A 13,315-nucleotide genomic window follows, 5' to 3' on the forward strand; every position below is an offset into this window, starting at 1 on the left:
GTAACAGTCTGCCTTTGAACTTAAGACAAGATGACATTTTTGAAAATCATGGTTGCAATCAATGTAGTTTGATTATTGCAGGGAGAGTTTTATTCTCTTTCACCCTGAAGTTTTGCTGAAATTCCTAGATAATGCAAATGTGATGAAGGTACCTGATACACATAAGCGAGCCTCGTGTACCTACTCAAGCTTCTGGCCCCTAACACTAGCCATGGCTGTATCACTGTAGATAACACACTGCTTGCAGATTTTATGGACTGACACTGATAAAACTGTTGATGTTTTTCTCTCCTCTTTTAGTATTACTGATACTTCCTCCTCCCAGTCAAAACCACAGCTTTATAGTACAGATACATATATGTATATATATTAAACTAAACACTAAAAACATCATCTTTCTCTATTTTTTTGTTTTCTTCCAATGTTGTAGCATTCTTTTTTCCTTTGGTCTTTCAGATTTTTTTTTATTCTTAGCAACTGATTGGAAATTTTTTTTATGACTTATTAAAGATAAAATCTTTATGCTGGAAGGTTTAATTTGTATAATGAGATGGTTACAAGGAAGGCATCTTCAAGCACGCTTGAGCTCATAGAGGGAAGTATTATGCAACGCCACGATGGTGGGGAAGAAAGACATGTTTGATCATATATTCTTGCATGTTCTGTACATGTGTAAAATATATTTATTATAATTCACATTTACCTTGATTTGTGAAAGTTTATATGTGACTGTGTTTTTTATGCTGTTTTCTTCGAGCAGGATATGAGAGAATAATTGTACTATTGTCATTTTTTCTGCTTTTTAAGCAGATTCACCAAAAGGCCCTCACCCATCTGCAGGCATGAATGGAAACGTGCAGCATCCCACCAGCACTGGGCAGCAGCAGGTCTCTGCCATACCCTCTCCAAGTGCCAGCAAGCCTTGGCGCAGCAAATCCATGAATGTCAAACACAGCGCGACCTCGACCATGCTGTCCGTGAAGCAGCCCAGTCCCGCAACCTCCCCTACTCCATCTTCAGACAGGCTCAAGCCACCTCCTTCTGAAGGCGTGAAGCCCCCTTCATCTGGACAAAAATCTATGCTGGAAAAATTCAAGCTGGTTAATGCTAGGACTGCTCTGAGACCCCCTCTGTCACTGAGCTCAGGGCCCAGTGACAGCGGGAGAGAGGATGACACCTTTTCAGAGTGTGGTGAGATGGATGTGCTAAGTGGTGGGGTGAACAGCGGCGGTTCCACAAGTAGCAGTCCTAAAGTATCACCGAAGTTAACTCCTCCGAAAGCTGGAAGCAAAAATCTCAGCAATAAAAAGTCTTTGCTACAGCCAAAGGACAAAGAGGAAAAGAACAGGGACAAAAACAAAGTTTGCACTGAGAAAACTGTCAAGGAAGAGAAGGACCAGGTCACTGAAACATCTACAAAGAAGAGCTCGAAAATTGCAAGCTTAATCCCAAAGGGAAGCAAGACAGCAACAGCCAAGAAGGAAAGTTTAATACCGTCGTCTAGTGGGATCCCAAAACCTGGGTCAAAGGTGCCAACAGCAAAGCAAAGTGCTTCATCTGCATGTGCAGGAAGTAAGGAGGCTGAGAAACTGAGGACTACAAAAGCAAACCAGTCCCAACCAACACCTAAGTCCCAGCTTAATGAGAAGGCTTCTCCTTCCTGTGGGCTTGCTTTTTCTGAAGGGAAAGAACCAAGCACCGCTCTCACCCCGGGGCCCTCCACAGCTCTGTCAGGCACAGCAACAAGCAGCGGGCAAAGCACAGGGAATGGTGTTGTCCAGCTTCCTCAGCAACAGCAATACAGCCACCCCAACACTGCCACGGTAGCTCCTTTCATTTATAGGTAAGGTCACTCAAGGAAATTGGTTTTGTGTTACCATTCAGAAAAGAGAGAGCTAGGATGGAGAGCGTGATGAGTGATCACACTCTCATGTTTCTTATCTCCCAGGTTCGACATGCTGTCACAGCATCACACCTGTTTTTCTGATACTATGTTTTAAGTAATACTGCTTCACGAATAATTTATTCCAGGAACACTGATTCTCTACTTTATATGAAAGCCCTCCATCGCAAATATTTGCTGTTTAAAATTCAGGATATTTTGATTGGAAATCCAAGTCACATTACAAGTTTCCTGCTCTGTTTTTGAAAGGTCATGGCCGAGTCAGGTTTCTGGTGAGAATATTCCTGTGTGAAGTTTAAGAACCTCAACATTTATTTGCTGATATCTGATAATGTTTGCTTAAAATACACTGTTTTCTAAAAGAATCCTAAAATAAACTGCTGACGTTTTCAGAGTATGTGACAGCACTTGTAGGATATTAGAAGAAAAATCATATACAAACTTTTGCAAGGGTTCAAAAGCATTTCAATATTTTGGGCAGAGAGAAAAGATTACTGGCTGTTAGATTTTATACATGAACTAGATATAGATTAACTCTTTAGAGCCAGTTAATTTTTAGTGGTGGTGCATGATCTTCTGCTGGCCAAGGCTCTGGAATAGGGGAATGAGCAGTTAAATGTATCGATCTGTGTCTGAATTTATTTTGTAATGTAGTAGAGCAAGTGAAGGAAACTGAGACATTTCATTATTATACAATCCAGAAGACAGAGTAAGTGTAGAAAGACTGGCAAGCAGCTTTGAGTAATGATTTCAGATGTCAGCTATTGGAGAGCTTTAGCTACAGTTGTGGGTAAATTTAGCATCTGATAAAATGACAAATATGTTATTAAACAAAATATACTGGCAGTTATTGTTAGTGAGTAGTGCTGTAGATAATCTTGGCTAAAGAATAAAGAGATGCTGAAGTAGGCTCTGAGGGAGTATATAGATCATTACATACAACTAAACATAGCTTCAAAACCAATCTGGATGAGTGATAAACTGTTTCAGCTAATTCTGAACAAAAGCAGTTCTCAAAATCATATGGGAAGGGCAGAAGGCATTATATAAGATACATTTATTCTAGCATGCAGTGGGTAGCCTCCTGAGTTTCAATTAAATGTGTTACTGAGTGTACTCAATATGCATGTTTCAGTATAGCTGACTGGAATCTTTGCAGAGATGCAACCGCTTGCAAGGTGGCACATAAGATGGCCTACATATGTGTTAGACTGCATAGATAAGGAGAGAGAAAAGGAGGCTATGCTTTGCTTTTGAATGCTTTTGTTCTTTAATGGCAACGTTGCCATGGATTGATACCATTTCATTGTATGATGGAGATACCTTATCGCTCTTTTAAGCTTCATCAAGATGAAAAATGTATTTGGAATTGTAAAGGGTGTTATAAGCGTGCATCGTCCGGCAAAATTTTGTATTAATAATCATCTGTTTGCTTCTAACAAGTAGTAAAGGAGACTGCATTTGAAGTTAAATCTCGCATGAAAATAAATTTCTCAGAGCCAAGGTCTGATCTCAGAATGCCATAAGCCCAGAGTAATAAGCCAATGTTAATGAGGTTTCTTCAATGTGTATCTCTGTAACCGAAAGCCGAATCTGACCCACTAATACACAGTAACTGCATTCCTTGCAAATCTCAAGGGCTTTGTAATAGTACACAATAATTTCACAGAGGAATATAAATATAACGAAGGATAAAATAGTCATATTTCCAAAGTCAACAGATTAATTTTTGGGGACAAACAGCAAGTAGAATTGTATACAAAGCTAGGGTACTATATTTACATTTTCTTCCGTTTAAACGTAAATGTTTTTTGAGTGGTGTCCACAATTTATACCTGGAATTTTCAGGTACACTTGTTAGCTACTGGAACAGCTTTATAGATCAATGAAGTAATAAACACTAGATACCATTCAGGCTAACAGGCTTTTTTACAGCTAGAAAGAATGACTAGGCTCAGTGAATGTCTACTGTAGTCCTTGTAAAAAGTTTCAAAAGAAGTTAATAAAAAATATAATGCATTTTATCCAGAAACCTGCAGAGTTCTTCCAACTGCAAAAGACTACTGTAGTTAGTATAGGCTGTTAACACAAGGATAAATAGACAAGTGCTTTTTCTGGTTTATTGCTGATATCTGCGGATACCATATATTTGGCAATGATCAGTTATTAGCTCAGTGGATATTAATGCAGATTTGTGAGTAAAAGGAATTACTCCGAAGAGTTTCTTAGAGACCAGTGTGAATACGGAATTCTGTAAGAGTTATCAGCGCTCATGGTTTCAAGTAGAACATTGTCACTGTTAATGGGCAGCGGATAGAATAGACTGTTTCACGGGCAGGTGCTGAAATGATACATTGCACTGTTCAGCTTTGCACTCTTTGTGCTTGGTCGCTATCTGATACCGCATTGTGTTTATGCCTCTTAAACACCATGGCATGGAAATTCTTATGGGATTATTACTTCTTTTCAAAGATTAGCAACAGTAAGAATTGCAATTAACATAATCTAAATGGGTGTAATTTAAATTCTTCCATCCTCATCAGAAAGCAATTATTTATTTTCAAATGCAGTTGCGAATGTGTTATTTACAGCCCCTTTAATGTCCGCTCTGAACTTGCCTGCAGGGTCCAATGGATTTACAACAGGCTGAAGTAAATGTAATTTGGTTGCCAGAAAGCTTGATAAGAAAGATGCAGCAGGAAAAACAACTCAGAGGAGGGTGTAAGAGACTGTATAATTTTTTGAAGTAAACCAGCCACTGCTTTAAATTACACATTCTTCCATGCAGACAGAATTAGAGGAAGATGGAAATTACACCATCTGCCAGAATCCCTTGGACTCATATCAAAACTGACTGTAGAATTTAGTTATCTTCTTAGTGTTGCTTAAATTTCAGTTGGAGAAGAGTAATACAGAAGTTTAGTGCTTACTAGGTTTCACTGAGAACAGGGAAGGAAGACACAAAAATGAAAATAACATGTCCGAATCTTTCTCCTAAAATCTTAACAGGATCACAACAGCTTAATTGCTCAGTATTAGGAGTTCTTAGCTTTCAAATATATTGCTCAGAAGTGTAATATAACCAGTACTTGCAAATGTTTTCTTGCAGAGACAAGTACCAATTGTATGCAATTATTGCTTTATTTTGCCAAATTATGTAAGATTATTTTGTTTCTTTGAAATGGAAAACAGAACAATCCCAATAGTAACACAAATATTAGCTTACTCCATAGTGTAAATGCTTATTTGACATAAATCATCCCAAACCCACATGAAGTATGTGATATCATGACAATTAACATTTGCTATGGACTTGCCAAAATACTGAAGGAATTTTTCAATGGAACATTGAGTTATAACCTGACACATGTACTGTCACTTAGTTTTATTTTATTGATTCCTGTAGTCACTGCTGCAGGAACTTAGTGGGTCTCTTTCCCATGATTAGAATATAGAATTTGAGGTGCCCAAATCCCAGAGGCTGCAGTGCTCAGAAAGTATTTAGTGCCTTAAGATCTGAACGCTTAGAAACTGCTGAAGAGAATTAGCAGGCTACTCGTCATCCTACTGTGAATTGATTAAATTTCACTCTTTCAGGTAAATTTGTCAGTTAATGATGGACAGATCTGAAAGAACCTTCAATACTGTCTGAATTGAGACCATTCAGAGTTGCTATTTCAGTAGCAAGAGAAATAAGCTGATGATTTCAGCAACCTAGTATAGAGAAGATGGGGACAGACTCTTCTCCAAAATGCAGGATAATAGAATGGGAGGCAGCATGCAAGTTACAACAGAGGAAAGACTGATTAAAGCTTGCAATAAATATTTTCACCATGAAGGTGGTGAAACTCTTTAGCAGGTAGCCCAGAAGGGTTGTGGAAGCTTTGTTCTCAGAAAGAGCTTAACCGAATGAAGCACTGAGCAACTTCATGTAACTGGATCTGTTTTGAGCAGAACAGTGAATGAGATGGCTTCTGGAACATCTTTCTGATCTAATTTATCTTATGATTTGGAGAGGACTAAAGTGTTCACTGTACAGAGGCAGAGAAAGTAAATATAATAAAGAAACGTGTTACCAGGTATTAAAATCTTCCCATCTCCTTTCCTATATGGTAATTGAAACAATCGTATTACTAGACCATAGCTTCAAGGGCACATAGGAACTGCAGGGCTGTGACAGATGGAAAGGAGAATATAATCTGGTTGCACCTCTGGAGGCACAGTGAAATTCAATTCCAGCTGCTTTTTCAGGATGTTTTTGTATCAGCTTTAGGAAATAATTAAACTGCTCTTCAAGGATCTCAAAAACATAGCACCTGCAGGTCTTGTAGAAACCATATTCGTGTCCAGTTTTACCAGAAGTCATTGATTGTGGAGTTAAAATTAGCTTTTTAGTAAAGGACATTTTATCAGTTAATTGTGTTTGTTAATAATAGATTGTGCTGGTAAGCATATTGCAACTCTTAAAAATATGATGACTCAAATTTATACAGCACTGCTTTGTTGATGTCTATTATTTACACTACTGCTGTGAAATTAAAGCAACAGTCACCACCAATATTTCTCAGTCATAGGTAGCACTAAACATTGCCACCCAGCATCAGTGTTTAGAAAAATACTCCCCTTTTCTCATTCTTGATTTTCAAATAATTGTGCAAGAAAAGTTTCCAGTGTAGAGGCATTGACTCCAAAGGTAGGAAGGAGGGTAGTAGGTGAATAAATCATTATAAACACATAGTTGATTAATGTTTTAATTAGCCTGATAACTCAGTTTCTCGCTGATTACAAGCTTAAGTTATTCTTTTACATTGTCATGCAGTCTTCGTCCTTTGACTAAATAATCAGTAAAATGAAGTATATGGGGCCAAAAATGATATTGTGAGTCCTGTTTGATCTTCTGTCACTGGCAGCCCTGTAAGCCCTTATCATAAAGCAACTAAGTTTCTTCTTGAACTAGATATCCCCACAACTCCAGTGGGAGGTTTCCTTCAGTAATTCCTTCATCTCACTGTTAGAAATTATTTACAAGCTACACATTAAGAATGCCTCATCTTATGATTTTGTTAATGTTATCCTTTAGCTTAAAAATTTGTTTTCCCTCTCTTTGTTATCTCTCTCTTTAAATATGTCAGAGAATAATCCTATCCCCATTCTTGTCTTTTGCAAGACTAAACCAAATCATCTCCTTTGTTTCCTTTCATAAGAGTTTCTTCCTCCCCGTGATCATCCTAATAGCCGTTCTCTGCAGCTGTTTCCAATTTAACTCATGTCTTGAACATGGGTGATCAAACTACTCATGTTCCAGATGTGGTTCTGCCAGTTTGTTAACTGACAGCAACACACATTCAAGACAGCTGCACCTCAGAGAGCTGTTGGGGAAAAAAAAAAAAAAGCAGTGTGTTGGTCTGATATCTTGTGAAATGTCGAGCGATAACCAAACAAATCGTTGATGTTATCTGTGTTTATCGAAGGTTGGCTGTTCTGTTAGAGACAGGAAATTACTGACTGTGTAAAAGGCGGATTATTAAGTAGAGTTTCAAATTCTGTTCTTAATTACTCTTGTACGCAATCATTTTAATCAGACTGAACGAGCTTGTGCAGGTGTGACTGAGAACAGAGTTTGTCCCATTAAGCGTGTCTTACTCTCTTACAAATAGGTAACATATATTTCAGTGAGTTGGGGATAAACTTACTCTGATTGCCATGATTAAAATAGAAAGCAGATTGTCTTGATTTCACAACAGTTGCTTAAATGGACTAAACTGCTAATGCACACTACTGGAAGAAATGTCAACAGGGTGCTTTGAAAAAACTGAAATTCTTTTCAGCTTCCTTGATGACAAGAGAGATGCAAGTACTATTTTTTAAAGGCAGTGGGCTATGAACAGGGAGAGGACAGAGATCCATTCATTAAGACCAATGTCTAAGGTTAATGAAAAGATATTTTATTTACTGTTTGCTTGCCTGAAGCATGATCTGTGCTGCAGTACTGCAGAGATCATTTGAGTCATTCCTAGGATTAAGATGACCCACAGAAAGAAGTAACAGCCAGGAATACAGGGGAAGGCAAATCTTGCAATTTCACCTTCCTCTTTTTTTGTTTTGTTTTTTTTTATAAACTAAAATGATTGAATTTAGCAAAGATGCATCTACGTGCATAATCCAGTGTATCACACCCTGTGATTGGCTTTGAGCAAAGCACACTTGATGTTTCAGGCGCTGTCCATACAAGGACCCCCTTGTTCCCCAGGAGCTGCATGGTTTTGCTTGGAAGTCTTTCACTGCTGACCATCCTCAATTCGCATGGTCTAAGCTCAACTCCAGAAAAGAGACAGGGCCTTGGGTATCGTGCACCTAAGGCAGGGCTGCTGTGAAAGTGCTGGCTGTTGGCGAGGCAGGCGGAAACCTGTTAGAGAGAGGTGTGCAGGTGACGCCCTGTCCACAGGTTCCTCCTTGGGTTACTCAAGCACAGTCCTTGGGCAGGTGCTTTTTGGCCCAACACTTCCACTGGTAAATAACCATTTTTCTCATGTAAGCAGAACTTGAACTGTTCAAAATCTGTAGTCCTATGTAGGATTTCTATTGTCGCTTTGGATAATTAGAATCATCGTTTTTTTTACTAAATTAAACATTAAATTGCTGAATAAAGTCAGTAAAGCAGTTTCTTTGTAATGTGTTTTCTACCAAATCAAATTTATTTTACATCATATTTGAACTTTCAAGTCTGAAGTAAGATAAAAGAAATGTTTCATGCTTCTTAGATCTGTTATTTCAGGCTGCCTGTAAAGTTAAGAAAACCACACTGCATTTACATTTGGTTTGTGTTTCTATGGTCTTCTTTCTAGAAATTAAATCAAACATTTTTGAATTATTAGTGTTATGTGATATTACTTATTCAGTATTTTTAGTTTGAGACTAGATTTTGGTGCTATTTTATGTCTCAGAAACTGGATTTTGTGCTGCAGTTCATCCAACCAACCAGATTCTAAAATCTGGAATGGAAATCTTTGCAAGTATCTCTTTTCATGGTATTTTTTTTTAACATCTCCTGATTATAGCTGTATCAGATTTCTGAAAATTTTTTTGGTGAATAGATGCACTCATTCTGAAGTTTTCTTATCTACTGTAAATCACTCTTTAGTTGTCTGTACCCTTTTACCTGTAGGGAGATCCAGTCCTTTTAACAGAAGCAAATATGTGCCATATAGTCAGTAGTGAGTTGTGTATTTGTCTCTGTTAACTGTATTGATAATAGTATCTGACAGAGGGCAGTCCAGCTCATTGAAGTTCTGCAGTTAGCTCCTTCTGCATTCACTAGAAGTGCAAATGTTGGATACTGGTGTCCAGGGAGGATCCAGACCACTTAATCCTTTTCTAGTTACAGATAGGCAAATAAATAAGAATGGGTCCTTTCAATCCTCTCTTAGAAAATAGCTTACATAACGCTCTTGGCCATTCAGGGAGGGATTTACATCCCATCTGGGCTAATGCAGTGTTTGATGGTTGAACACAATCAGGAATGCAGTGCCATAAGGTCAGAAGGTGAAAAAGATTCCTTTCTACTTCTTGCCAGAATTGGACTGATGTAAAGTCCATATACATTTATGGATGTGGCTAGAAACACTTGAACTGTACTCACCTAGCTGAGGGCTCTTACTGCAAGACCAAAAGAAGCCTGCACATTTGCAGCATTCCTCTTAACTCCAGCCTTACTCTGTCTCCAGCCCTTGTAGCATAGTTATTTGAGATTAATGAAAAGAGTGCAGAACATTTCAATTATCTTTACCGTTATTGTAAGTGCATTTTTCTGAGATGTGATTTTGGACTGACCTTTTGTCCTGGGCTGATCCAGCACTAAGTGTCGGCATAAAGCCCAGACAGGGCTTTCATGGTCTCTCAAAGTTATATTCAGTGAAAGCAGACATGTCCCTCATTCATTTTGACGATTTGAAGCTAGACAGGAAAGCAGGTGGGACTGTGGGATTTCAGTTTGTTACTGAGATTGCTGTTCTCATACAGTAAATGTAAAATCACATTCAAGGTCAGTAGGGCATATTTAACCTTGCACTGTGTGGTGTATTTGTGTTTTCAGAAGTGTGACAAATAGTAGGCAAGAAGCAAAAATAGTTTTTAGAGGACAGTTGTTTATTTCTAGAATCTCTAAAATGCAGAAAGAGGTAAGAAAGACAGTGCACAGGTTTTACATTTTGATTTCTGTCTAAGTAAAATCAGAGTTAAATGAGTGAAAGGATTACAATCAGCAGATCCCAACATGACAGAACTTGCTCCATTGTATATGCATATATCTGTTCCCTCAGTTACTGTCATGAATTACTGAACAAATCTATGCAATATGTAATGAAGAAAACATTAACAAGAAAGTAATTTTGTGAAACAAATTGTCATAGAATTATTTTGAGTGATAAGTTAAATGCTTGTGCACTGGCAGTTTAGTTGGTCATTAGAAACACAGTTGTGAATTTTAAGACTTGAGCTATAAATGTAATGCTTTAAAATTGAGATATAAATATTTAACCAGTCTTTTAAGGAATTGGAAGACTGAGTGTGTTATTTGTGTCAGAAAAACCGGAGAAACTTCATCCGTAGCTGAAGAATTTTTTCCATTTTATTTTGAAAAGTAGCTGGTATTAGTTGGATTCTTTTACTTTATACAAATGTGGAACAGGTTGCTATTTAATGTCATCGTCATTGAATATTACCTGGGTAAGAGGGATCAGAGAATCACAGAATAGCTTAGGTTGGAAGGGACCTGGAAGATCATCTAGTTATGCTACAGTTGTTCCTTAGGAAGAGACAATAATTGTTATGTTTTGTACTATAATCTATGTATTTGTGTATTTCCTGCTACTTATCATTATGCAATGGCAAATAACTGTATCCATAAAGCGTACCCGTTATAATTTACCATTTATATCCACAGAAATATGCCATCATAGAAAATATGGGCTATTTGTTAGTAAGTAAATGGAAACACTTATTATTCCATTTCCCGGAGTTATATAAGGAGCATTATTAAAAGAAGCTGCACATAGATTTAAATATCTGAGCTAGATTCCCATTCCATTCTTGCCTAATCTTCTTCACACATGTCCTTTCCCACTTAGTATTTCAGTAATCAAATACAAGTTTTCATTTCCCTTATGTATGTGTAGCCATGTGACTTAGCAGATTTAAATGGATTTTGCCTATATCTGGTTGACTCCTCCTGCAAGGAAAAAGTAAGGAAGCAAAATGGTTCCAAACTTCTCAGCTTAAGCTCTTAAGTTGCTGTTTAAGAGACAGGGTTGCAAATTTGTCTAACTGGAGTCTAACTAACTCAGTAAGAATGTGACATTCATGTTTTTTTTCACCATATGTCTTTTCCAAGGATGTATATGGTGATATAATTTTAGTTGGAGCTGCCACTAGCATTTGTTTCCATTAATACCTGTATGACAGATGATTATAATCCATCTTCTTGCTTGTTTTCAGAACTCTTTCAGAAAATGACAGTACCTCTTTACCACCTGCTGATTCCTGCACCAGTCCTACTAAAATGGATTTGTCATTCAGTAAGACTGCCAAACAGTGCCTAGAGGAGATATCTGGTAAGTGACAAAAAGTCAGAAAAAGCCTCAATTTTAGAATGCTGTGCTTCTTTGTTTATATATTTTTTCTTACCAGGAGCTTTGCAGCACACTGAAATAGTATTTCTGACTTCTATTCATGAGTGGCTTCAAGTATACAGAAAATTTGTGTCATGCGCAGTTACTATTTCAAATGCAAAACTGAACAAAATAAAACAGTTCATTTGGAAGGGACCTTCTAATATCATTGTGTCCAACTGCCTGACCTCTTCAGGGCTAACCAAGAGTTAAAGCATGTTATTGAGGGCATTGTCCAAGTGTCTCTTGGACACTGATGGGCACAGGGCCTCAACCACCTCTCTAGGAAGCCTGTTCCAGCGTTCAACCATCCTTGCAGTAAATAATTTTTTCCTTCTATCTTGTCTGAACCTCCCCTGGTATAGCTCTGTGCTATTCCCACAAATTCTGTCATTGGTTACCAGTTCCTTGTCTGAACTGGTTCCTTCTGTTCTGTTCTGCTCTTTCATCATTTTGGGCTTTTGTAAGTGAGGGTGTCAAATCATTAATACTTTTAGAGTCATTCTAAATGCTTCAAAACAGCTGTGGGAATTATACTTCAGGATGTTTGACACTGTGTTGCATTTAAGACCTTCAAATTAAGTCATAACACCACAATTTAAACATAAGTGACACAAGATTCTTCTTTTGTAAATGAATCTTTATTTAGTAAACAAGAAAATGAACAAGTACTTACTACTGTACCTGTCTTTTAAGTTACTGCTAGAGCGAAGCTGATACAGGTTCTGTTCTGCAATTCCTTGTAAAACTGGAGTAAAGACTTTACTTTCCTTGTTAGGTAACAAATGTGAGGGATTTTTTTTTTTAATCGTATTGGAATAGTTCCTTTGAAGTCAACAGAGACCTACTGATTTACATTAGCCCAGGATCTGGCCATAACTGCCTACGGATACAAAGCGAAGTGTGTCGAAGCTGACTTCTTCATCAGGATTGAATTGCATTGCACGCTTGTGTGGGAGTACTTTCAAAAGGACTCTTTGACAGAGTTGTTCTTTTTTTCCCTCTAATCAGCATTTTTATTCTCAATATCCCTTTTACAAGAATAAAAGGTGAGATCCTGTCCCTGCGGATTCAATTTTAGTTTTGCCATTTTACTCCAAATTCTTAACGCTCAAATTTAGAACGAGTCATGCATTTCTTAGACAGGATATAACTCACTTTAAAATACTCATTTGACACATCAATCTAAAATTATCTCTCCACCAGAAGGGAAATCAGATGCCCAGGATTTGTAGGACTGCCTTGGCATTTAGCTGATTCATACTGACACTGAGCTTTTGTCCTGGTTTGTCTTACTGCTTTCAAAAGTTTCCTTATTTGCACAACCAGCTTTTATAATAAATATGTCACCCTGAAGCTTAGTAAAGTGTTCCCTGCAGGTAACATGTGCCCGTTAAAGTTATTTTACAATAGTATTTCTCTAACTGAAAAAAAATGATTTTGAATTAATCCAGAAGTCTGATTCCTTGGTCTTGTATGTATAAAGAGTATAAATTGAAACACTTATGCAATTCAAAGGTTGCTTCAAGGAATTATCTACTGAGATTATTTAAAAAAAATCGGTTCAGTACCTGCTGAAATGATCAAAAAGGATATCATGTCTCCTGGTCTTTTACTGCTCTGAACAGAAATGGAACAGCATCAAAAAGAAGAAAAAAGGGCACTAGGCATCAGAGATGTTTCTAAGCTGATTATTCAGACTCTGGCATTAGCAGTTGATTGACATAAAAGGCAGTGAAGCAGAATC

At 37.6% G+C, this 13,315-nt stretch overlaps 1 protein-coding gene across 8 annotated transcripts in view; it reads left to right on the forward strand.

The window, feature by feature from the left end:
- NAV3 (neuron navigator 3) overlaps nucleotides 1-13,315 on the forward strand; it is a 265,107-nt gene that overhangs the window by 131,012 nt on the left and 120,780 nt on the right. For 7 of the 8 annotated variants that reach the window (XM_021385228.1, XM_021385230.1, XM_021385232.1 and 4 more), the window contains 2 exons: nucleotides 808-1,843; nucleotides 11,396-11,511. In XM_021385228.1, coding sequence (XP_021240903.1) covers nucleotides 808-1,843; nucleotides 11,396-11,511 — 1,152 coding nt within the window. The remainder of the gene's footprint in view (nucleotides 1-807; nucleotides 1,844-11,395; nucleotides 11,512-13,315) is intronic. The other variant, XM_021385229.1, reaches the window with a different exon arrangement.

Source organism: Numida meleagris, chromosome 1 (assembly GCF_002078875.1).
Source record: "Numida meleagris isolate 19003 breed g44 Domestic line chromosome 1, NumMel1.0, whole genome shotgun sequence".
NCBI lineage: Eukaryota > Metazoa > Chordata > Aves > Galliformes > Numididae > Numida > Numida meleagris.